The sequence below is a fragment of the Microcaecilia unicolor genome, chromosome 7 (genome assembly GCF_901765095.1).
Source record: "Microcaecilia unicolor chromosome 7, aMicUni1.1, whole genome shotgun sequence".
Taxonomy (NCBI): domain Eukaryota; kingdom Metazoa; phylum Chordata; class Amphibia; order Gymnophiona; family Siphonopidae; genus Microcaecilia; species Microcaecilia unicolor.
In genome coordinates this window covers 242,486,870-242,513,008 of record NC_044037.1, presented here as the reverse complement: position 1 = coordinate 242,513,008, position 26,139 = coordinate 242,486,870, and the positions used below count along the sequence as shown (strand labels likewise).

Genomic DNA, 26,139 nt, shown 5'->3' with positions numbered 1-26,139 from the left:
ATAGGCGGCTTATTAATATGCTGAGAAGCCTGGGGGTGGGTTTCAAGGTGAAAGAGTAGATTAGAAACTAGTTGATTGTCAGACAATGGAGGGTAGTGGTAAATGGAACTCACAAAGAGGAAAGAAACATGAGCAGTGAAATGCCGAGACTGAACAGAATCGTCCTAGGATCAATCTTTGTGAGTGATATTTGCCTTTTTGTAGATAACAAAAACTGCAACAGAGTAGTAACCTCTGAGGGATCAGATTACACGAGAACAGATCTGCAAAAATAAGACTAGTCAAATGCTTGACAGTTAACCTTAAATGCAGAGAAGTTCAGAATAATATATCTGAAGTGCACAAATCCAAATGAAATGTATGCAACAGAAGAGGAGAGGCTGATGGGCACAGACCAAGAGAGAAATCTTGGGCTGTTAGTATCTAAGCATCTCAAGCCTGCGAAACAGTTTAAGATTATTATGTTGATGCAAAAAGCTCTGAACAATGAGATTCCAGGATGTACCTCTACCTCACTGAAGCTATATTGTCCCTTGTGGATGTTAAGATCAAAAGGGCAATGTTTGCTTGACATCCCATCATTTCACAAAGTCTATTTGGATGAGACTTGCTTGTACATCTTCCTATCAGCCATTATCTACTGTATGACTATCAGGTTCATTTTCAAAAGACATGGACATCCAAAAAGTGACATAAATTGGCACTTGGACATCTTTCTCACAGAGATGTCAAAATCGGTATAATCAAAACCCGATTTTGGACGTCTTTGTCAGAAGTCTGTCACAAGGATGTCCAAATCTCAAGGGGGTGTATCGGAGGTGTGTTCGAGGTGGGACTTGGGCGTGCCTAAGACTTGAGACGTCTTTGAGCCATAATGGAAAAAAGCAAAAACGTCCATGACTAGAACTTGGACGTTTTCACCTGGACCTGTTTTTATTACGAATAAGGCGCAAAAAGGTGCCCGAAATGACCAGCTGACCACTGGAGTGAATCGGGGATGACTTCCGTTACTCCCCCAGTGGTCACTAACCCCCTCCCACCCTAAAAAAACATCATTAAAAATATTACTTGCCAGCCTCAGATGTCATACTCAGGTCCATGACAGCGCACGCAGATCCCTGGAGTAGTTTAGTAGTAGGTGCAGTGCATTTCAGACAGGTGGACCCAGGCCCATACCCCCCTACCTGTTACATTTGTGGAGGAAAGAGCGAGTCCTCCAAAACCCACCAGAAACCCTCTGTACCCACATATAGGTGCCCCCCTTCACCCGTAAGGGCTATGGTAGTGGTGTACAGTTGGGGGTAGTGGGTTTTGTGGGGCTCAACACACAAGGTAAGGGAGCTGTGTACCTGGGAGCATTTTATGAAGTCCACTGCAGTGCTCCCTAGGGTGCCCTACTGCTGTCCTGGCATGTCAAGGGGACCAGTGTACTACAAATAATGGCTCCTCCCACGTCTAAATGGCTCGACTTTGGACATTTTAGACTTGGACGTCCAAATCCAAGGACGTCCTTGGTATTTTCGAAAACAAAGATGGGCGTCCAACTTTTTTCGAAAATGACCTGTTCCCCACCTCTGAATTTGGATGTTTTACAAAGACATCCAAATTCCAACAGACGTTTCTTTCGAAAATGCCCCCTCTATGGTGGTTTCTATTTGGAAATGGAGATCACCATGCACAATTAATTAAAGTACATGTGGTGATCTAAAAATGCATTTACCTCTGACGTCACTTCCTGTTTCCACATGGGAAGGACTGGATCAGACAAAGTTTTGCAGTGTATGTGCATTGCTGCTGTTTACAGGAACCAAAACAAGACCAACTTTAAGGTAGACCTGAAAAGGGGGGGGGGGGGGGGGAAATGCCGAACCCCAGGCTGGGATAGAAATATGCTAGACTGCACACCAGGAGAGGGGAAGGAGGAAGGGAGAACGATGTTGGATCTGGAAATGGAGGGGAGGAAAAAATGTTGACTTGGGGGGAGGTGGAGAAGGGAAGAAAGAGATAGAAACTGGAAGAAGGGAGGGACAGGGAGGGGAGAGAACAAGAGATAACGTAACTGAGAGTAGAGGGAAGGGAGATGGGGAGAGATGTTGAACCTGAGAGCAGGAGGTTATCAGTCCTTTAATTGTGTGATTAATCACAATTAAAATTTTTAATTGAAATGCAGCCACAGTGAAAACTAAAATGTCATTTTGGAAATGCGTATTTCAGAAAATATTTGCTGTAAGAAAATTTTCACACAAAAAAAACAAACTGCTGAAGTTTGTGAAGTCTCACGATTTTCACTTCAAGAAAGGAAAAAGAGTGAAAGCCAAGAAAAAGCTTCAGAAGAAATTGTCGCCATTTGTTTTCCTGCAAATTTTACCCATTTAAATTTTTGGCAAAGCAAAACAAAACAAAGATTACTATTTAACAATAAAGAGTAGAAATTTTCACAAAGGAATGCCTAGTTTTCATGGCAAATATATGAATATCTCCACAGACTAGTCATGCATAAACAGCTGGTGGGCAATGCTTTGGTGACCTATCAGAAGTGGTGTAGCAGCCTACTGGTTAAAGCAATGGGCTCAGAACCAGGAAAGCCAGGGCTCAAATCCTAATTCTCCATCTGTCTTTGGGCAAGTCACTTCATCCTTCACTGTCTCGGGTGCAACTTAATATTCGGTTTTGGGGAGGAACCTAACAGTACCTGACTTTTCATGAACCTTTAAGCACGGGTTTGGAAAAGATCAAAATACAAAATAAGGGAAAGATGGGGGTATTACTATCTATTTTTCTTTTTTTGCAGAATTTAAAGACAGAAGGTCTCTTGTAGATGTGCAAGACTTTCCAAATAAAAATGAGAAAATACTGAAACATTAAGGCGATACCTACCTCTCCTGAAAATGACGCACAATTAGGAGTACTGTTGTAGGGAACATTGGGTTCATTTTGATCCCAATATGTAAAATCAACCATGGATCCATCCGACCAGTTAAAGAAAGCTGGCGTATTCTCATTACTGAAACCAGACCATATTCCATCTCCTGTTTCTAATAAATACATGTAGAAAAACAACAATCATCTCATAATTCTGTTTAAAATTTTATGACTACTAATAAACCTGAGAGTCTCAATATTCCAAACAATTCTTATAAATGCAATCCCTGGTTCACAAACATGTACAACATACTATACCAGGTGAAATATTTCCAGTCAAAGACATTTTTATTTAAAAATTGTGTAATGTGCTCAGCAAATAACTCATGGTTATATCAATATAAAAAAAATATTAAAATAATTATGGCCACTTATCATTGCGCACCTTGTGTCCCTTATTATTATTGTATGTTAATATATATTGCATGTCAATATGTGGTAAATGGAACACAACACTTATCTCATTGGCCAGTCACTCCAAATTCTTAACGTGGAGACATTTATCCAAGCAACCAACAGTTCCAATTATGAATCCAATTTTCTATTTTTCAAAAAGGGTCCACTATCAAAACGTGCCTTCAACCTGGATTCTGTTACTATCAGATGTTGAACGTATATTCCTCAGGAGTAGGCAATCTTCTAAGAAGCATATTCCACCTCCATATGTTCTGGAATCATATGGTTCTAGAACAGAAGTGTATGATTATAATATGGTGGTGGCAGTGGTGTACCAAGGGCGGGGTGGTGGGGGCGGTCCGCCCGGTGTCCGCGGGTGGGGGGGTGCTCCGTCACGTCTCTCTCCTGTCACCGCCTGCCTTTTTCTTTTTTTTTTAAATCCATGCAGCCACGCAGGCAGCGCTTCGCGTCTGCCCTGCGTGTTTTGTGAAAGAAGTAAATCGCCAGCGCCGGCTACGGGCCTTCCCTCGATGTCCCGCCCTCTTGTGAGGTAACTTACTATTTCCTCGAGGGCGGGACATCGAGGGAAGGCCCGAAGCCAGCGCTGGCGATTTACTTCTTTCACAGCACACGCAGGGCAGACGCGAAGCGCTGCCTGCGTGGTTGCACGGATTTAAAAAAAAAAGAAAAGAAAAGAAAAAGGCAGGCGGTGGCAGGAGAAGAGGGCTCTGTGGCTCTCAATGGAGGGGGGACGGGACTAGGTCGGGGGGGAGAGCTCAGAGGGGAGAAGGGGATTGGAGAGGGGGTGGGGGAGTTCAGAGAAGGGGTGCTCAGAGGGGAGAAGGGGATTGGAGAGGGTGGGGGTGCTCAGAGGGGATTGGGGAGTTTGGGGGAGCTCAGAAGGGTACTCAGAGGTGAGAAGGGGATTGGGGAGGGGTGGGGGAGTTCAGAGGGGATAAGGGAACTGGGGAGGGAAGTGCTCATGGGAGAAGGGGTCTGGAACTGGGGGCTGAAAAGGGGCAGGGGCTGAAACTGTGGGGACTGGGGGCTTTAAAGGGGACAGGGAGAACTGGCTGGGGCTGAAGCTCGGGACTGGTGAGAGAAAAGGGCTGGGGTTGAAACTAGGGGCTGAAAAGGGGACAGGGAGAAGTGGCTGGGGGCTGAAGCCCAGGTCTGATGGGAGAAAAGGGCTGGGGACTGGTGGGATAGTGGGGCTGAAAAGGGTGGCAGGTGGGAGATGTGGGCTGGAACTGGAACTAGGTGCAGGTGGAAAGAGGGGGCAGAGAGAGGGGACAGACCCTGGATGGAAGGGGGGGAGCGAGGGAGGGCAGACCCTGGATGGATGGGAGAGGGAGGGCAGACGGATCGAAGGGGCAGAGAGAAAGGGCAGATGGTGGGTGGAAGGGGGAGACAGAAAGAGGGCAGACGGTGGATGGAAGGGGCAGAGAGAGAGGGCAGACACTGGATGGAAGGGACATTAGAGACGGCAGACACTGGATTTCAGAGAAAGAGCGAAGACAGATGCTGGATGGAAGGAAGACAGTGAAAAGAAGATGAGGAAAGCAGAAACCAGAGACAACAAACTGTAAATAAAATATATATTTTTTTGCTTTAGGGTATAGTATTGTATCTGTGTTTATGTGTTAATAAATGTTTATAAATAGAACATATAAATAAGGTAATCATTTTATTGGACTAATACATTTTGACTTAACTTTCAGAAAACAAAACCCCCTTCCTCAGGTCAGGATAGGATACTATAACAGCACTATACTGTATTGACCTGAGGAAGGAGGTTTTGGCCTCTGAAAGCTAAATTTATTAGTCCAATAAAATGGTATTTTATTTTCTATATTTGTTTTATTTCTATTTGTTAATTTGTAAAGTGGTGATTGGATTTGTTAGTTTTTTCAAATTTTATATTTTGCAAAGTACTAGGGGACATTTTCTGTTTCTGTGGTGTTGCATTGTATGCAGAGTCTGGCATCAGGGGTTCAGTTTAATTTTTGTCTAAATAGAAAGTTTATGATTACTTATTCTATAGTGGATTAGGGTGTATCTGTGTTTGTGAAAAAGACATGGCTTTCGGTTGGCATTGACTGTGCAGGATCGACGATCTGTACTAATCTGTGTTTTCGTTTTACAATAGGTGAACTGATGTTCTAGTGCTCACTGTAGCGTTTAAGATGCTTGTGTGACTTGTAGAAATGACTGCTTATGGTATGGTAGAATTGCGCTATAGGTCCTGAGTGTTTTGGATTCTCGGTATGCCTAGTACTGGATTTTGGGGGGGGGGGGGGTGTTAAAAAATGACCGGCCCCGGGTGTCAACTACCCTAGCTACGCCACTGGGTGGTGGACCACCCTTCTTGAAAGATTTTGAGGAAGACATATGAATGGTGAAATGGGCCCCGTTGGGTAATTTCTACTTGAAAGAAATGTGTGATTGTTTTTGACCTTTATGAAGCACGTTGCTGAATAATAAAGTATGAACTGATTTAATAACAAAAATAAAAAAATGTGAGCTCACTCTTAACAGTTTAATCTCACCCTACTGTACCCAATAAGTTTACCTCAGATGAGTTTAAACCTAAAATGGGAGATAAGATACGCAAGGGTAGGAAATGTTCTAAAAAAAATTTAACTCAGAGATGAAAATGAGTTATAAATTAAAATTTAACACTTATTGTTCTATGTAGATTTCAAGTATTGGTATAACAAGAAAATCATAAAGCATTTTCCACAAAGAAAACGTTTGTCAGATAAGTATGAATATATATTACATAACTTTTCCCATTAACATATTACAAATAAGATTAGATCATAAGGATGATACTTTGTGTATTTATTGTTGTTTTATAGGCAGTCCAGTTAATTCAGCTGAATCAGGCAAGTATATAACCTTTTTATGGTATTTGTTTGTCTGGTACTTTTTCTCTATTGCAAAAAAAATTTTCTTTGGTTAACTTAGCTGGTCTTCTAGCTTTCTTATATAGATCTTCTTTCTTGGCCTTTCTTTTCGTTGGGTACCGTCTTCTCTGGTTAGTATAAGCTTGATAGTGGATTGGATCCAAACACCTACTACTCTAACTTAAAGGGAGAAAACGTATTCCCTATTTATGAGCTTGTATAATACTTCTCCTATTACTAGCTATCCCAGAAAAATAAAAATATAATTAAGAGTCCCTACGCTTTAGCCCACCCTCAATAACTTACTCTTCAAAAGGAATTATAAGAACTGCAAGTTTTAATTTATTAATTTTCTCTGAAATCTTTAAAGACACATCACTATTTATATATGAGCTTCTACTCAATTTCGTTTAAAGAAGAACAGCCGACTTAAATATTTAGACACAGAGTCAGCTGTTCAATTTAAACAACTCTGTGCCCTAGTTCCGTTTTGAATGGATTTGATGAACTTTAAAGTCACACAAATTCCAAATAAATATTTTTGTTAGTTTGAGCCTTGCAGAACTGAGTTATATTAATAAAAAAACATTTAAACTCAGTAAGCTACCTCAAAGCTCAGTCTCTCACTCATACACTTCAGAGCCAAAATCAACCGCGGGCTCTTTTAACTACCACTATTATTTACATAAACACACCAATCAGAGTCACAAATTATAGTCTTTTTCTCAATTTTAAGTGATTTGTTTAACTTTTATGGATGGACACAGTCACATACGTCCTTCCAGTAACTAAATACCCACCCAACTGACAAACATCACTCCCCGAGCCCTAACCACGAGCTTCAATTACAATAAAACCCTCTAAACACAAATATAGCACTTTTAAATTATAAGAAACAATTTGTGAACATATACCTTTAAGCAATTTTTAAGATTAATACAATTCTTGGTACCTTTGAGCCCCTAAAACCGGAAAATCTTCTTTTTTTAATTTCTGGCACGAGCCTCCTGCTCAGCTCTATCACGAGCCGGCATCTGGCTCGAGCTCACCTTCTGTCCTTCTCTCCCTTCAGCGCGTGCAGCACTAACTTTGAAGCCGGCACTTATTAAAACAAAATAAAAACAATGGGAGAGTGCACCGGAGCACTTCTCCCATACTCCTCCTGTCCCACATCGGTTCTATTTTCACTTCGGAACCGGCTCTATAATTTAAACTGAGCCAGTTCCCCTGACACAAGGAACCCCCAGGCCCTGCGTCAAAACGTGCGTCTGACGTAAGCACGGCAACGTCAGATGCACATCCAGGGCCAATCAAGCTCCTCACCCTCCCAGGCTTCCCTTCTCACTATGGCTCCGCCTACAAACAACTGACACCCCTCAACCAGTCTCAGCACAGGACACCAACCACTGCAGGCCCAAGCCCCTCTCTCCTCCTGCCTCCAGGATCACCGTTTCCCCAAGACGCCACCACAAAATCCCACTGGATCGCCGCAGACACCGTGATGCGGCCCAACCAGCTGAGGCCATCTCCTCTCCCCAAAGTGGCTGCCCAAAATGCTGCTGAACTTGCCGACGCTCCCACGCCTCCTCCCCGAATTGTCACCTCAGCCTCGCACCAGCCTTGCTGGAGGAACCTCGCTACTGACCTCCCCCTGCTTCTCCCACCTCCCGGGACACACGGCAACAGCGCCCCAGGTAAAATCTTTAACCCCTTAGGGCTTACAAAAAAAATTAAAAAGTAGGGGTTTTTGGGACCGATGATTGAAAACGGAACCTATTTAAAACAAACAAACAAACAAACAAACAAAAAGTCTGGAAGATCTGGTTGCTGAGGTCCTTTTCACCATTATAAATAAATAAGTTAAGAATTGTTATGGTGAAAAAATTTTATTTGGAACAGAGAATAATGCAGTAACTTGGAACCCATTAACTGGAGTTGTCTTGATTATTCCAAATTCATCTCAAATTCTGTTTCTGAACTGGGTTTGAGTCCCACTGCAGCTCCTTGTGACCCTGGGCAAGCCACTTAACGCTCCATTGCCCCAAGTACAAAAACATCTTAGATTGTGAACCCACTAGATAAAGTACCTGATATACCCCCTAATTCTATAAATGTCGCCAAAAACTGTACATGCAGATTTGCACAATTTAATATAATGAGCTAATTAGCACCATAATTGGCTTAACAAGCAATTATTGGTACTAATTAGGCTTGGCATTTACATGCCTAAAATTTACACACGATCTGAAAAAGATGGTCTGGAAATGGGAGGGTCATGGCGTAATGGGGGCATTCCTAAAGTTTACACGCATGGTCATAGAACAGGGACACGTGCCTAATGTACACATGTACATTTGCACAATGTTTCAGTTGGTGCAAATGGCCATCCCTAAAGCTTTTTTTTTCTTTATTAAATTTTACATAGCATAGCCATCAAAAAGATAAAGAACAGAAATTTAGTAAAATTACAATACAAAAGTAACAACTGAGGTAATAAATGCTCACTATCGACCACAAGAAGGAAAATATAGATCCAAGAATTAGAAAATAAATTGGGGGAAAAAAATAAAAAATATCTTTTCTATCCTACCTCTACCCCAGTCTCTGCCTAACAGCATGTGCAGGGTTATACAACGACTAACTTCTTCTTTAGTTACTAGAAAATCATTTAACTGCTTAGGTTCAAAAAACTGATATGTTTTAACCTCAAAAACTATAGATCATAAACAAAGAAATCGCAAGACATAATTAGCACCTACAGACTGAACCCTAGTCCTAAGGGCTAGGAAAGCCTTGTGCTGCATTTGTGTCTCTTGCTAAATTTATTTATTATTTTTATTTATTGCATTTGTATCCCACATTATCCCACCTCTTTGGAGGCTCAATGTGGCTTACAATTCAACATGGGTACTGAAAATAGAAGAGAATATACATTTAGTTTTACAGAGGGTTATTTGTTACATGGTGGTGAAATACATGATAGTGTTAAAGCAAGACATTATAAGACAATTCTAGAAGTTATAAAGATTATACAGTTACACATGTTGATCTTTGTGATATATCTTGTCGAAGAGATAGGTTTTCAGTTGTTTATGGAAATTGGTCAGTTCATAGACCATTTTCAGGTTACGTGGCAACGCGTTCTAGAGTTGCGTGCTCGTGTAGGAAAAGGTAGATGCGTGCATTAATTTGTATTTCAGACCATTACACTTGGGAGGAAGAAGATTAAGGAATGTGCGAGAAGATTTTTTTGCGTTCCTGGGTGGTAGATCTGTTAGGTCTGACATGTAGGCTGCGGCGTTACCATGGATGCTTTTATGGACTAGGGTGCAAAGTTTGAACGTGATGCGTTCTTTTAGTGGGAGCCAGTGTAGTTTTTCTCTTAGGGGTTTCACGCTTTCGTATTTTGATGTGCCGAATATTAGTCTGGCTGCCGTGTTCTGGGCTGTCTGGAGTTTTTTTAAGTATTTGCTCTTTGCAGCCGGCGTAGAGTGAGTTACATTAGTCCAGATCACTGAGTACCAGTGATTGTACCAGATTGCGGAAGACACTACTTGGAAAAAATGGTCTCTTTTTAGTTTCCACATTGAATGAAACATCTTTTTAGTTATGTTTTTCGCATGATTCTCAAGTGTTAGGTGTCGATCAATGGTGACTCCAAGAATTTTTAGGGTGTCCGAAACTGGTAGATTTAGCTTCGGTGTGTTGATGGTGGTAAATTTATTCTTGTTGTATTGCGAGGTGAGTACCAGACATTGGGTTTTCTCTGCGTTAAGTTTCAGATGAAATGCATCTGCCCAGGAATTCATGATATGTAGGCATTGCGTGATTTCATTGGAGATTTCCCTTAGATCTTGTTTGAATGGGATGAAGATCGTTACATCATCAGCGTATATATATGGGTTTAAGTTCTGATTCGATAGTAGTTTGGCCAAGGTTGTCATCATTAGGTTGAATATGGTCGGTGAGAGGGGGGATCCCTGTGGAACTCCGCATTCAGGTGTCCATGTACTGAGTTCTTTCTGTGCGAGGTTCTGGTTTGGATTGGGGCAATGTTGTCTAGTATTAGGAAATATTTAATTTGGTTCATTTCTACCCCACATTTTCCCACAAATGCAGGCACAATGTGGCTTACAGGAATTAGAAAAGAAGTGACATACAATACATGGATGGTATAGATGAAAGCTAAGGTAGCGCTAATCACATTAACAATGACTAAACAGCAGAGGTATTAATGGAGTAACTTTTGTCGAATAGAAATGTTTTCAGCGATTTCTTGAAGAGAGGGTGATCAGCCTGCGATTTTAAGAACAAGGGTAAAGCATTCCAATTCTTCGGGCTGGAGTAGTGGAAAGACGAGGTAAAAAGAAGCTTGTACTTGACACCCCTACAAGATGGGTAATGTACTTGGAGATAGGACCGAGCTGTGTTTATGGCATTTCTTGGTGGAAGATCGATTAAAGGAATCATGTATTCCGGAGCTAAGCCGTAAATTATTTTGTGTGTTAAAGTGCAGATCTTGAAGGCAATTCTTTTACTGGTAGCCAGTGTAGATTGAGATGCAGAGTACAGCTCCCTCTCTGCAAATTCCCATTCACTTCAGCCAAGGTAGGGAAAGCTGGCGCGACAACTGCTGATCCAATCCCAGGCTGTGGGGGAGCCATTCGCATGACAGGTCTTAGGGATGCCCTCGTCTTTGCTGCCGGTCAACGTTGACGCAGTGACCTCCAGAGAAGGGGAAGAGGTTTGCAGAAGATCTGCAGTGACTCCAAAGTTGAACAGTGTCATTTGCCTCATCGGGGGTGGGGGGGGGGGGGGGGTCAAGGGAAGTGCCCTCATCTTCCCTCTTCTCTTGCCCATAACAACCACAGGCTGAGAAGCGATTGGGAAAACAAGAACCGGCAAGATCGGAACTCCTGAAGGTGCGTCTTGCCTTTAAAGCGCCATCTTGGATCTCTTGCGCCATGCCTGAAGTGCAATTCCAGGACACGCATTTAAACGCAGCTTACAGAATGGCGCATATTTTGCGCTGTGTACATCTAGTAGCTCTATAGAAATGATGAATAGTAGTAGTAAGAACATTTTCTTTTATTGGTCTTAATATAATAATTCTCCAAAGAGGATCCTTGTGCTGTCTACAGGTCTTGTACATTTATTTCCCTTATATATCTGAAGCAGCATGCATATTAGTTTTAAAAACCAATAAGTATTTTCTTTAGGAGTATTCTTACACTGGGTCAATAAAACATGTACTACTACCTGCAAGAAACTTAAAATTCTCATTATTTACATTGTGGTAGCAAGAGTAATAAATACAGCAGTTTCAAAAATAATGTAGAACAATGGTTAAGCAACCTCCAGCCACGAAAGCCTTGCTTCTATCATGTTGCTCATGCTCAAAATGTCAGCGCTGTGTTACTTTCACAAGTCTTGGGCCAGCTGTGCTCACCTTGCGATGCACAAGATGAGCACAGCCAATCTCTGAATTTTGAAAATGTCTCGCATGTCAAGCGACTGGATCTTGGCCGCAGGGCACGGCACACCAATCTATCACTGTAATATTACCCATTTTATGGTACTTTGTCAAATTTTTGACTCATTAAGTTACACTGTGGTAAGAGTTAGACTGGCTGCTACATGCTGAGTTCATGTTTCTCAATGAGACAGTTCAGAAGCACTCATGTGTTAAAGTGGAAAAAATATATTCTTGAAGTATTTTATTTGCCACTTACCATTATGAAGTTTTGTAAGAATTAATTCAACATCTGCTAAAGAATGTATGCTAATTAGGTCACCACTTTTGTTTTTGCAGGACAGAGATGCCTCATTCCAAGAATGTTGATCATTTACCAGCATGTAGCAAAACTTATTATATGGAACCCAGTCTGTATCACACTCAGTTACTGAATAGCTCCAAATGTCTAAAAGAGAGAGAGATAGAGGGAGAGAGTGAAATGTTTGTCACCTCCTCAATGAAGAAATGTCTAAATGTTGATCAATTTACTCGTAAATGATTTCACTATGGAGAAATTAGACCTTACCTGCTAATTTGCTTTCCTTTAGTCCCTCCGGACCGGCCCAGAATGTGACTGATGGGTTGTGCACGCCTTCCAGCAGGTAGAGACTGAGCAAAAAAAACTGTGACTCTAGAGAGAGCCAATAACAGCCCTTGGCAACAAGAGAAAGATCCAGTAACAAAGTACCAAAGCAGAAGAAAGTAAAACAGTAAGTAAATGGTCTGTGCATACGAAAGCCTGAGCAGCCACCTGCACATTGCCAACAGAGAGTGTGTGCCACCAACAATAATGTGACCAATGTCATGCCCCTTCATATCATGCACAAAAGGTTACATACTGAACCATAGAATTTGTGTTTTCTTTTTTTTTTTTTTTTTTTTTTAACAATGAAACCAGCAACACAGCTTCCAAGAAAACAGTATCTCAACGTTTGAAGACACATAATACCTAAAGGGAGGGATCTGGGCCGGTCCGGAGGGACTAAAGGAAAGCAAATTAGCAGGTAAGGTCTAATTTCTCCTTCCTTAGCGTCCCTCTGGACCGGCCCAGAATGTGACTGATGGGAAGTAACAAAGCAGTAAGATTATGGGAGGGATCCTAACAGCCCCGCCGTCAAAATGTGCGCCCCGAAAACAACTTGTTGATGACTCAGGAGGTCCAATCGATAGTGCTTTGAAAAGGAATGCAAAGAAGACCAAGTCGACGCCATACAAAAGTCCTCCAGAGGCACCAGACAACACTCTGCCCAAGAAGTAGCCTGACCTCTGGTAGAGTGAGCCTTAACTCCTTCTGGAACAGCTTTCCCATAAAGAAGGTAAGCTGATGCAATAATTTCTTTAAGCCAACGAGAGATAGTGGGCTTAAAAGCCATAAGCCCTTTGTGTGAACCTCCAATCGGACCGACAAATGTCCTCAGTAGACTTGACATAATGCTTCAGAACTCTTTTGACATCCAAAAGCTTCAAGAGACGCTGCTCCTCCGACCCGGAGAAAGAACCTAGAACAGGCAACACCATCAGTTGAGGTGAATGAAAACGAGTCAATACCTTGGGCAGAAAAGAAGGAACTGGTCTTAAAACCACTCGATTCGAGCTGAATTCCAAAAATGGAGAACTACACGAAAGAGCCTGCAACTCCGAAACTCTCCTAGCTGAGGCAATAGCCTTCAGGGTTAATTCCTTCAAAGCACAAGAAGATAAAGGCTCAAAGGGAGGCTTGGTAAGAACTGAGAGTACCAAATTAAGATCCCAGTGGGGAAAAGAACAGCAAGACGGAGGACACAGGAGGCTAACCCCTCTTAAAAAAACGGAACACATCCAGGTGGCTAGCCAGCGATCGTCCTTGAACACGACCTCGAAAACACGACAGAGCTGCAATGTGCACTTTGCCAAAACATGGTCTTTATCAAAACCACGCTGCAGAAAATCCAAAATTTGCAAGACGGACGCGGGAAAGGGAGCTATCCCGAGCTCCTCACAGCAGGCCTCAAAAATCCTCCAGGTCCGAACATAATTCAAAGAGGTAGAATGCCGACGAGAGCGAAGCATAGAAGCAATTACGTTAGTGGAGTATCCCTTCTTGTCAGTCTCGCCTGCTCAAGAGCCAGGCTGTAAGACAAAATCGACCCAGATCTGGATGAAACACCGGGCCCTGGGCCAAAAGATCCTGCCTGACCGGAAGCTTGAACAGATCCTCTACTAGAAGCCGCTGAAGATTGCCGTACCACGGTCTGCGAGGCCAATCCAGCGACACTAAGATCAGATGGCCCCTGTGCATCTCGACTCTCTGAAGTAGACGCCCTATCAATGGCCAAGGAGGAAAAGCATAAAGAAGAACGGTCATCCAGGGAGCAAACAGGCCCATCTTGGGGAACCCCCAACGGTTCACCACCGTCCAATACGCCACATCGCTTAGAGCCCACTCCCCGTGATCTAGCATGTTTCAACTGAGAAAGTCTGCCTGAACATTTTGAACTCCTGCCACATGAACCACTGACAGCGCCACCAGACGCACCTCCGACCACTGTAACAGCTGTCACGCTTCTCGCTCCAACTGCCGACTCCTCGTTCCTCCTTGCCGATTGATGTAAGCCACCACAGTGGCATTTTCTGACATCATGTGGACTGCTTCGCCCCTCAACAGATGGGCAAAGGTCTGGATTGCTAGTCTAACTGCCCTAGTCTCTAATAGATTTATTGAGCAAGATCTCTCCTGAGGAGACCACAGGCCTTAAGCATACTGTCCCTGACAGTGAGCTCCCCATCCCTGGAGACTGGCATCTGTTGTAACCACCCTCCAGTTGGGCTGATCCAGAGGCATTCCCTTGGTTATACTGGCATCTCGCAGCCACCAACGTAGGCTGCTCTTCACCTGAAAGAAAGTGACAATTTCTGACGTAGAGAGTCCTTCTGTGACGACCACTGAGAAAGAAGCGACCTCTGAAGCGGCCTCACGTGAGCCCTGGCCCAGGGCACTGCCTCGATTGCCGCCACTATGGAACCCAAGGACCTGAAGATAATCCTTGGCCGCTGGCCTTGGTGACTGCAATAAGTGACGAATCTGAGACTGCAGTTTGAGGACACGAGCCGGCGGAAGAAAAACATGGCCCTGCAACGTGTCGAAACAGACTCCCAGGTACTCCAACGACCGAGATGGCTGCAGACGGATCTTTTGTGCACTGACTACCCAACCTAGGGACTTCAAGAAGTCTACTACTCGAGCTGTCACCTGAACGCTCTCCTGGTAAGACTTTGCTGTGATCAACCAATCATCTAAATAAGGATGGACTAGAATGCCTTCTATTCTGAGTGCTGCGGCTACTACGACCATGACTTTGGTAAACATCCGAGGAGCAGTCACAAGTCTGAAGGGAAGTCCCGAAAATGAAAATGCTGGCCGAGCACCGCAAACCGAAGGAAACGTTGGTGTGCCAGTCAAATAGGGATATGCAAGTAGGTTTCTGTGAGGTTGAGCAACGTCATAAACTACCCGGTCTGCACCAGGTAGTTTGATCGACAGCAAAGTCTCCATAGGAAACAAGGGCACCCTGAGGGCTCGATTGACCGTCTGAAGGGACCCTCCTGCTTGGGAACCAGAAAGTATATGGAGTAATGTCCTAGACGCTGCTCTGCCAAAGGAACTGGACAAACAGCCTGAAGGTCAAGAAGTCTGTGTACAGTGTCCCTGACAGCCCTGGTTTTGAGCAGAGAACGGCAGGGAGACTCCACAAAAGTATCTGACAAAGGACGAGCAAACTCTAAGGCGAACCCCATCGTGAATAACCTCTAGAACCCACTGGTCTGAAGTCATTTGCGCCCACCCCCCCATAAAACTGCACCAACCGAGCTCCTACCTGAACCGGAGGCTGGGCCTGCAAACCTTCATTGCTGAGGACTGGAGGAAGATGAGAATTTCCTGTTTCCCGACCGCCTCTACGACCACCCCAAAAGGAGTAGGTCCTCAGAAAAAAAAAACTCAGATCACTGAAACGGAACTACTCTGCCTGGTCTATATCGAAAATCACAGCCCCTACCACGGCCGAAAAAAAACACCACGTCCAGGCCCCCTGGGACAATCCTCAGGAAGCCTCGGAACTTTAGTTTTACCCAGGCTACGCAGCAGCTTATCCAATTCATCGCCAAAGAGAAAAGAACCCTTAAAAGGAAATTTACTAAGCTTGGACTTAGAGGCCGCATCCGCAGACCAGCCACGAAGCCAAAGAGAGCAACAGGCTGCCACACAAAGAGCCATAGACTTAGAAGAGGCCTGAAGCAAGTCATAAAGAGAATCCACCAAAAAGGTCGAACCAATTTCCAACTTCGCCACTTCAGCATCTATCGCTGAAAAATCATCAGAAGAACGGTCCAAGACCTTTTCAGACCAAAGAAAACAGGCTCTCGCTACTAAAGAAGCAGATAGCAGCTTGCACTGCCAGAGCAGAAACATCAAAACTATTCTTTAACAAGGATTCTATACAGCGATCCTGGACATCCCTCAAAGCCGTCGCGCCATCCACGAGAACCGTATTTCGTTTAGTGACTGCGGACACTACGGCATCCACCACTGGAGGGCGTAAAAGATCCTTGTCTGAGCATGGATAAAGGATAAAGCCTGAGCATGGATCTGGAAAGACGAAAGGCAGAATCCGGAACCTCCCACTGTGCCTGAATGATGTCCCTAATATCCTGATGCACTGTAAAAGTCTTTCCTGGCCTACGAATACCTTTCACTAGTAAATCCACCTTTCTGGACTCCTCCACTGGAGTTTCCTGCTCCTCAAATCGCAAGGTAGTGGAAACCTGAGAAATAAGCTCCTGCAGGTCATCTTTATGAAAAATTCTCACCACTGAAGGCTCTTCCCCCGCAGAGAGAGGCTCCACACCACCTTCCAGCTGACCAAGGTCCTCAGGAAAATGACCTTCCGGGAAACACCTATGTCTCCTCCACAGACGGCATTTCCTGCCCCAAAACAAAAGAAAAATGCTCTTCTAAATCTCAAAGCTGCCTGGGCCGCTTAGCAGCCGCTGCTTAGCCCTCCTGGAGACTGAGATTACTGGATCTTTCTCTTTTTTTCTCAGTCTCCACCTGCTGGAAGTGGCGTAGCTACGTGGGGCCTGAGGGGGCCTGGGTCCCCGTAGATTTCCTACTGGACCCCTCTCCCGACGACCCTCTCCTCCCGCGAACCCTCCCCCGACGTCGCCTACCTTCGGTTTTGCTGGCGGGGGACCCCAATCCCCGCCAGCCGATGTCCTCTTCGTCCTGCAGTGAAAAATGTCTTCGTTCTGTTGCATGCTGACGTCCTGCACGTTGTACGTGCATGACGTCAGACTCGGGAGAACAGTTCTGTTCAGCAAAACTGAAGGTAGGCGATGGCGGAGGAGGGTTCGGCAGCGCCGGGGTGGGGGGGGCTAAAATGTGCCCCCTCACCTCGGGCGCTGGACCCCCCTCCCACCAAAGTCTGGCTACGCCCCTGGCTGGAAGGCATGCACAACCCATCAGTCATATTCTGGGCCGGTCCGGAGGGACGCTAAGGAAATATATATATACACACACACACCTAGATGTTTCGATTCTGGGCCCAGACCTTTAGAGTAGCATATTTGGGTTTTTTTTTTTAACTTTTACTTTATTTCCTAATATTATGATTATTTTTACCCTTACTATTGTTCCTTTTAGCTTAGCCCATTGTTCTGTTTCAGTAAGAATGTCCCACCCTGCCAGCCTCTGTGCATTCCCTTTTCCTTTCTTGTTCAGGTCTTTGACTTTCGTATGTCCCCTCTTTAATTTCTCATAGCATCTGATGATCACTGGAGTTCATATGACCATCTACTTAGACATGGAAAACACTTTCTCCATTTGTAAGTGTAATCTCATGTTAGGTTAGGGATTACTGAGAGAGTAAATCCCTGTAGACAGTCACTGGGGGGGAGTGACTGGAAGGTCCCTGGGAGGAAGTCCAGCCTAAAAGGAGTAGTTTGAAATAAAATGCAGAGATAGTGCCACGAGTCTAAAGAGTGGCGGGAGGAGTGGGGGGATTAGGAGGAGATAAGGAGGTGTGTTTGTTCTTGGTGGGGGGGGTCTTTTGTTGCCTACAGGTTTAAGTTACCTGCACAACCCCTGCCACTGACCTGTAGGAATAGGGGAAATCCCATTTAAGAGAATTAAACCTTTGGCTGTAAAGAGGAGTTGTGGCTTAGCAAAGCGGCAACTGTGACAGAGGAGAGCTACGGGTGGGCAGAGGAGAGTACTAGCCCGGAAGTGTGGGATAAGGGCCAGGGAGCACCCATCCCAGGACAAGGGTGAGCCAATGCAAAGGTCACCTTGGAGGGAGGTCAGATCAGGAAGGTCTGGACCTGTAAAAGTCAGCAGAATAGCCTTTGGGGACACTATTCTCTGGGATAGGCATGGACTGGAGAGTCTGTATAAAAGTGTATACAGCCCTGCTGAAAAGCCTATAAATATGAGGGAGAATACAAGAGTTCCAATGGGGAACAACAGAAGGATTGTGGTTTTAAAAGACTTGCCTTGAACATTGGAGAGTTGATCCTGGTTGATGTTCCTGAAGTTTCAGAGTTGGAGAATAAACAGTTTGAGTTTGATGAACTGCTGACTCCAGAGTGACTATTGGATTTAAGAGAAAATAAAAGTCTCCGAAGCCTGCCCAATGTCAACTGTCAGCCTTGTTTCCCCCAGTCTGTATTTGGACCTGTTTTGGGTATCCTGGGAGAGAAGAGGGTAATCCCACCCACTAGCGCTTCTTTTCCCAGGTGGAGGCACCGAGTGCCAGGACAGGAAGGGTCTGGTGGAGACTGCCTTTGAGAGGCTCCAGCCAGGTTGGATCCCGAACGCAGAAGCGCCAAGGCAAAGGGGCGTTACATAAGCCTCATGTGCAGTCTTGCTCCCCTATCTTGTAGTTCAATATTTTTGCCTGAGAACAGATGCTTCAAGGGAGTCTAGGAACTCTCTACTTTTGGTTCACAGATGATATGGTCCAATCAACATCTGACAGATACAAATTTCTCACTACCTTCCCTCTTCACTGAGAGCTAGTCTGAATAGACCTATTTGAACCGACAGTCATTTTGAAAGTGGAGCCAGCCTGGGCAGGAGCGATTGGGGATCGCTCCTGTCTCAACCTCTCCACTGGACAACCAAGGCTTTGAAAGTAGATCTGGGGGGGTGGGGGAGGAGTTCGGGATGCAGTGCACTGTGTACAGTCTCAAATTATCTGATTTAAGTAAACCACAACTGGTCAGTCCTATTTATGTAGGATAATCTTGGTTGGGTGAGTGGGGAGACACTTTTGGGGGGAGAGATTCCAGGTGGTGTGGCTGGTTCTGACATTTGGGAGGGAAGGAATGGGCAGAGCCTGGATTACCAACTACTGGTAAATCTAGAGTCAGATAACCGGGACTCTACCGTATTATTTTTAAAAGTCATCTCCAGAATTAACTATGTTGGAGAGGATGGAAAAACAAGCTAAACAGCTGCTGTTCTTCTGTTGTCACAGGCCTGAGATGTCTGGCAGGCTGATCATCTAGTGCTGTGGGGCAGGCGGGCGGTGGGGGGTGGGGGGCAGCAGTCCTTTTCTGCAGCTCTGCATAGGGCTGGTTAAACAAATTAGGCCTAATCAACCAGTACTCAGTGAGCTCTGTTCCCAAGAAAAACCTTTATTAGTATCAATATATCAGTGTAGCAAATTTAAAACAAATCGGAGAAATTTTTTTTTTCGCCCAACGCATAATTAAACTGTGGGATTCGTTGCCGGAGAACGTGGTAAAGGCGGTTAGCTTGGCAGAGTTTAAAAAGGGGTTAGATGGTTTCCTAAAGGACAAGTCCATAAACCACTACTAAATGGACTTGGGAAAAATCCACAATTTCAGGAATAACATGTATAGAATGTTTGTACGTTTGGGAAGCTTGCCAGATGCCTTTGGCCTGGATTGGCTGCTCTCGGGGACAGGATGCTGGGCTCAATGGACCCTTGGTCTTTTCCCAGTGTGGCATTACTTAATAACTGTTACTAATTAACACACAAAGAAAGGGTAATCTGCTAGTAAAATATAAAAAGACATATACCTGGTACTTGAGATTTTGTATCATTTGGTTGCTTCTTGCATATGTAAGGAAATGCACTTTCACACATGTACTGCTGCAATCCACCCAAGTCAGTATTTAGCAAGCCACAGCTAAAGCCATCTATAACAGATGCACTGGATAGATCTAAACCAAAATAAAGTATAATTATAAAAAGAAACAGCCTACCTTATTTTTAAAAACACACTTACCATGAAGGTGTTACATAGTTTAAGAATAAAATATTCATAACTGTTGAAATCAAAAGCAAATATGTTGGATGGCAACAGCTGACTATGTATGAAACTTCTCAGACCTTCAGCAGCCATAACATACTAACATAGAACCAATTATAATTCACTGTTTAATATCTTAAAGTGCCTTTGGTACATGAATGTTACATGAGCACTATAGTAAATTTGTAGACAAACTTCAAGTGAAACAATTTAATACATACACGTTATAAAAGTCATTTTACTTTACAACTAAAATATGTTTTGTGGTCTTGAAATGTGGTCTCTCCCAAAAACTTGCCTGGCTTTGATGGATGTATAATGTATTTATACCACACACACTGGAATCCGATTACTCCGTAGTTCTCCTCACTCCATTATACTATGAGGAAAAAGTCATGGGTACTGAAGACATTCTGCCTTTGGTCTGTGCTTTAAGGCATTAAAACTCTTTAAAGTACCTCAAGGGCTCAGGCTATAACTCTGTGGCTTGGCCGACTACAGTTCAAGTGTACTATCAAACGGCAGTAGCAGAAAAGCTTGGGCAGACAAGAGGTGGCAAGCTTGTGGGAAGAAAACATCTGCAACTGTGGCTGTGGACCATGCCAGTCACAGAGTAACATCAGACGTCAATACAATGAAGCTATTGAAAGCTGAATGCCAGAGACAAAAGAAGGTTACGTTGCATATAAAGAGGCACAACTCGTAGAAAAAGATTAATTAAACCACTGCACAATTCCCTATAGACACCTCACCTGGAGAGCTTTGTACAGTGCTGGAGTAAAGAGGCAGCTACCAAAAGCTGCACAAAAATCCCTAATCAGATGACAATGACTAAGGGCTCCTTTTACAAAGCTGTGCTAGTGGCTCTGGTGCCGCAAATGCGATGAAGCTCATTCAGTTCTCATGGGATTCATTACATTTGCCATGGGGGACTCACTAGTGTGGCTTTGTAAAAGGAGCCCTAAAGGAATGGAGGAGGAGTGGCCTAGTGGTTAAGCACAACCAGTCTTGACATCCAGAGGTGGCTGGTTCAACTCCCACTGCTGCTCCATTGCCTCCGGTACAAAATTAGAATGTGAGCCTTCCAGGTACAGGGAAATTCCCACTGTACCTGAATGTAACTCACCTTGAGCTACTACTGAAAAGGTGTGAACAAAATCTAAATAAATAAATGTGTATACCCTAGTTAAGAGGAGACACAGGTATCTATGATAGAGACATTCAAATACATGAAAAGTATTTATGATGCACAAGATGATTTTTTTTCCCAAAGGAAGTTCTAGAACAAGGGTTCATCATGTGAGGTTCCACGGAGGTAAAACTAGCTTTCTTCCCTGGGGCCACATTCGTAGCTCTCATTTCCAGGTGCCAGAAAATGGGACATCCTGTGGACAAATTGAACAGCCCTCCTTCCTCAGGGAAAGATCCCACTCCCTACATACAGCTGGAACAGCAAGAGCTCCCAGTATGATTCCAGATTCATGACAGAAGTTACTCTACCTCCTTTCCTCTCCTACTGGCATGCATCCTCATGGCCCTTCTCTTTTATCTCCTCATGCCCAGCTCTAGCTTTTAACCCAGCAGAGTTATTTTTTTGTCTTGTTTAGTTTTGGGGTATTTTTCTTTTGCATTTCATTTGTTCCATTTTTCCTATTCCTTTCCTCTAGTTTCTCATGTGTATGGGCAGAGTGGAGTACTAGGCTACAGCTACAACATTCCTCACCCCTCTTCCTTACCCTTGCATACCACCCTGGAAACTGCTCTATGCAATATAACTATCCATCAACAGGCCTTTTTGTAAACTATTTCTCCCAAAAGGATATGCACAATAGGACAAAGTTAGCAGAAAAAGACCAATGGATCCATCCATTCTGCCCTATTTTTGTCTATACAAGCCTTCCCCGGAACAAGGATGGGTACTGTGAATCTCTAAGCTGGGTGACGTGATGGATGGTTGGCTTATCAATGGTTCTCATTGTGTAGCTACTTTGAGGTTGTGTGATCTCAATTTTATTTGGTGTTTCAGTTTATGTCTGTATGTTTATTGTGTGGCTACATTAAAAAAACAATACTGCCAAGAATATATATCTGCTGCCAAATAGAGAGAATAGTACAAACTGCTATCTATTATGCCATATTTTCTGTCTTTCTCTCTCTCTCTCTCACTCTCTGCATCCAGTTCAGCTCTTCAGTATTTACATAGACAAACAGTAAAGAGAATAGTGTGAAAGAAAATGATCAGCCCTCCAAGCAGGTTAAAGTAAACTTTAGTCTGATTTACCACTGCCAGCTGATCCCCCAAGCTCAGTGTCTCCACAAGTCTTACTCCAAATAAGAAGGAACAGAGTGTCAGTCCTGAGCCTATGCTCCCCAGCAAACATCTTTCCTTCTTCGTCGTCTTTTTTTTTTAAGGTGGTTGTGCTGGTAAAGGACAGCTCCACAGGAAACAGGGAAGAAGTGAAGGAAAAGAAGAAGTAAATTTATGGGGCACCAGAGACAGGGATCCAAAGATCTCCAGATATGACTCTACAGACTCCAGCCACCCGCAAACCTCAACTGGGGACCAGTTGACTAAGTGGACCAGGAGCAAAGCACTCAGAACCAGAGGCTGAAAAATGTGTCCATCCACTTGCTGGAGATAGAAAATACAGAGGAGCTGGTCTAGATGCCAAGAGAGAGATGTCTTGCTCAGTTTTCAGTTTGATGGACACAACTATCCCACAGGTTCTGGAATAGTGGGAAGCTACATAATGGAATGGAGAAATTTTTTTTCTTTTGTTGAAAATACAAGGAGGAATATCAAGAATTTCTATTAAAAACAAAAATAAATCCTGTAACAAGAGATATGGTTTTGATTTCCAGACCTAGGAGCTGCTTATTGGTCTGGAAAGATTGAAAATTGCTGCAAAGGCAGTGTTCATGATACAGTATATGGAGACAGGGACTCTAAGCTGCTATACACCAGTGACTTCTGGGAGTGTTCCAAAGGGAATATAGTCTGTGACCTGATTACAGGGTGTATATGCACTGGACGCCGACCAAGGATGACCGGGCTAAATGGACAGGTATAAGATTATGAATGGAGAGGGATATGAAGGCAAGTGGAGCCACAGCAGGAATAATGACTGTTTCAGAAAGTGCCGGAAGCAGTAAACTACAGAAGCAAAAAAGCGTATCTGAATTTTCTTCTCCTATGGACCTATGCTAGCATGTGCCCAAAGGATTTGAAAAATTCTACTTAAAATTTGCCAGCATTAATATTTATCAAAGCCTCACACAGTTTCACTTTTGTATAAAAATGAGCTCCAACTGTACCTTGCTTCCAGGTGAGAAAATTTAAGGGCGTGTTATCAGACCACTGCCAGCCTCCAGATGTATCCAACTGATTTAAACCAATCCATACTTTGTCTGGGATACCCTCTCTTGCTGTACACCAAGAAGAAAAGGGCAAACAACAACAAAAAATATATATTTATATATGAAACTAGACAAAGGAAACCAGACAAATATCCAGTCCTATGAGTTTTAAAACTGTCATGCACTAGGGTTTGAGAATCGATGACACTGTAGTAGCAGCTTATCCTGCCATCTAACCTGTAGGGCAACTTGCTGACCCAATCACCTTTATTAAAAAGAAAACAGGTTTGATGTTTGCTGTCTAATGACATTCTAAGAACTAATCATCCCAATTTGAGAAGCTGTTTCTTTACAGGGCTCATGAGCACTATAGAGCCAATAAGGGCCAAAGTAATAAATAAGGGGTCCTTTTATTAAGGTGCGCTGAAAAACGGTCTGTGTTAGTATAGGCGCGTGTTTTGGGCGTGCGCAGATCCATTTTTCAGGACATCTGTAAAAAATGCCCTTTTTAAAAAAATTTCCGAAAACGGACGTGTGGCAAAATAAAAATTGGCGAGTGTCCATTTTGGGTCTGAAACCTTACCATGACCCATTGACTTAGTGGTAAGGTCTCATGCGGTAACCGGGCTGTAATGGTCTACGCAGGCCAAATGCTCATTTTTGTAGCACGTCAGAAAATAAAAATAATTTTTCAGGGCGCGTGTAAAAAATGAACTTACCGCAAGGGACATGTGGTAGCCAGGCAGTAACTCCAAATTGGCGCACACTGGGTGAACATAGGTACCTACGCGGATTAGTAAAAGGGCCCACAAATTTCTAGCTTCCTTTAATACTTGAGCAATAACAATACTGAGAGCAAAGTACTGTATCAATTTATCCAGGCCAATGTGCAAATAGAATCATGTGGCTTCAAAGCAAGCTTTTCAGACCAGTACTTCCTAACCTTATATAATCCCAGAGGAAAACAATAGCAGACCTCCATTCCCTTAACTTCTTTTATCCACTTCCCTTTCCCTTTGTTTATCCAAAGCAGGAACACAGCAATAGCGGCAGTCAGCACAGGACCACGTGCACCAGTGTGCACTTAGAAGCCAGAATTCTGGATGGGTTTCTAGTCTAGTCTAGCAGAAGACCCCACAGGAGGGTCAGGGTCTGTGAATTTTCACCAACTCACAGGCCCCATGTTGACCACTATTAATGGGCCTTGATCACAGTGGAGGTCAAGAAGGCACAGAAGCACCTTTTTATGAGACTCCACATTTACTGATGTGACCCCATTTGGGGTTCCAACCCCCAGATTGGGAACCACTGTTTTAGACTGTCTCATGCAACTGCATAGAGGGATTCATGCATCCCTTCCCATCCCTACCAGAGTTGATCAAACCAATGAAGAAGTTGGCAAACTATTTTAGCACACAAATGCTTTTGTAACTAGAAAGAATTTCTCACACTCAAAGTCCAAGTAATTATGGTACCAATGTAAGCCCCAACGAGATCAGATTCTGGACCTTTGCATCACTGAGATCCTTCATATATCTGCCAGGCTTATTAGTTCGCTCCGAGAATGTGAAGCAGAAATCTGAGACAAACTCACCTGATCCTGAAGCACACTTTCTAGTAGGAGACAGCAGATTAGTGTAGTACTAAATACACTCTGGCAGGTATTCATACAATGAAAAGGATTTTATGTAAGAAATGAGTTTTCTACAGGCATATAGATATTAGCACATCTCAGACTGTAGTACAGAAGTTGCGTATGTGTGAATGAACTTACCTGGCAGAGGAAGAAACGTGCCTGTGTTCTGTGTATCTTTCAGTTAATTTGTGAAATCATCATACATAGCAATCATTTTGTACAATTAAGGCTTAGGCCTTCATCCGCACTTGCTCGCAGGGCCTAGCCTGTAAAGTGGTCTTTAATCGGAAGCTCTTTGGGTCTTCCCACTTAGCATTCATACAGTTCCAGGACGGTTTTTACCAGATAAGTCAATTTAAATTAATCCCCATATTTTCTTATTCCTTATTTTATCTATCTCTATGTTCCATCTTTGCTTATACCCTAAGCTGTCTATGAAAATGTTTTATTATGTATTGTGTTGACCTTGTAATGTGAACACAATATATAATATAGCATACTATAACTGTCTATTGCTTATGTTTGACTTATTCTTGCTGTATACTGCTTTGAGTGAATGCCTTCAAAAAGGCGGTAAATAAATCCTAATAAACATCTCACTAAAGGGCCAATGTAATCTGCTGCACTAGACTTACCACAGCTTGCAAGTCAATTTTAGATCATTTCACATGTTATTGCAAGCTAATAACCTGAACTCCCAGTTTAGCACTGAGACTAAGTCACCATGGGTACTGAAGTACAGCTATTTTCCGATTGACTTCAATGGGAAGTGAAATGTAAGTTAAAAATTTACCCACCAAACTTCTGAAACTTCCAAGCTTGGGGGGGGGGGGGGAGGGGGAGGAGGGTCCAGGAAATAGAACTTAGCCTCAAACCCTTAACTTGAGGCTGTTGGGTCCCAGGGTCCCAATTCAAGGAACTCCACAACTGAGTGGCTTGAGTCCAGGATCCCTATATCCTCTACTTACCCTCTCATTTATTCCTCACCCAAACACTATCCTACCCATTCACCTTATCTAACCTGCAAGCTATTTACTAAACCTATCCTTATCCCATAAACTCAATAGCCAATCCACCCAACCACCTATCCC

General features: G+C 43.6%; 1 protein-coding gene across 1 annotated transcript in view; it reads right to left on the bottom strand.

The window, feature by feature from the left end:
* The window catches only part of LOC115475118 (lymphocyte antigen 75-like), a 151,842-nt gene that overhangs the window by 89,719 nt on the left and 35,984 nt on the right, over window positions 1-26,139 (bottom strand). The window contains exons 5-8 of the mRNA XM_030210859.1: window positions 23,371-23,481; window positions 19,823-19,966; window positions 11,960-12,148; window positions 2,878-3,035 (exon numbers count right to left, since the gene is read on the bottom strand). Coding sequence (XP_030066719.1) covers window positions 2,878-3,035; window positions 11,960-12,148; window positions 19,823-19,966; window positions 23,371-23,481 — 602 coding nt within the window. The remainder of the gene's footprint in view (window positions 1-2,877; window positions 3,036-11,959; window positions 12,149-19,822; window positions 19,967-23,370; window positions 23,482-26,139) is intronic.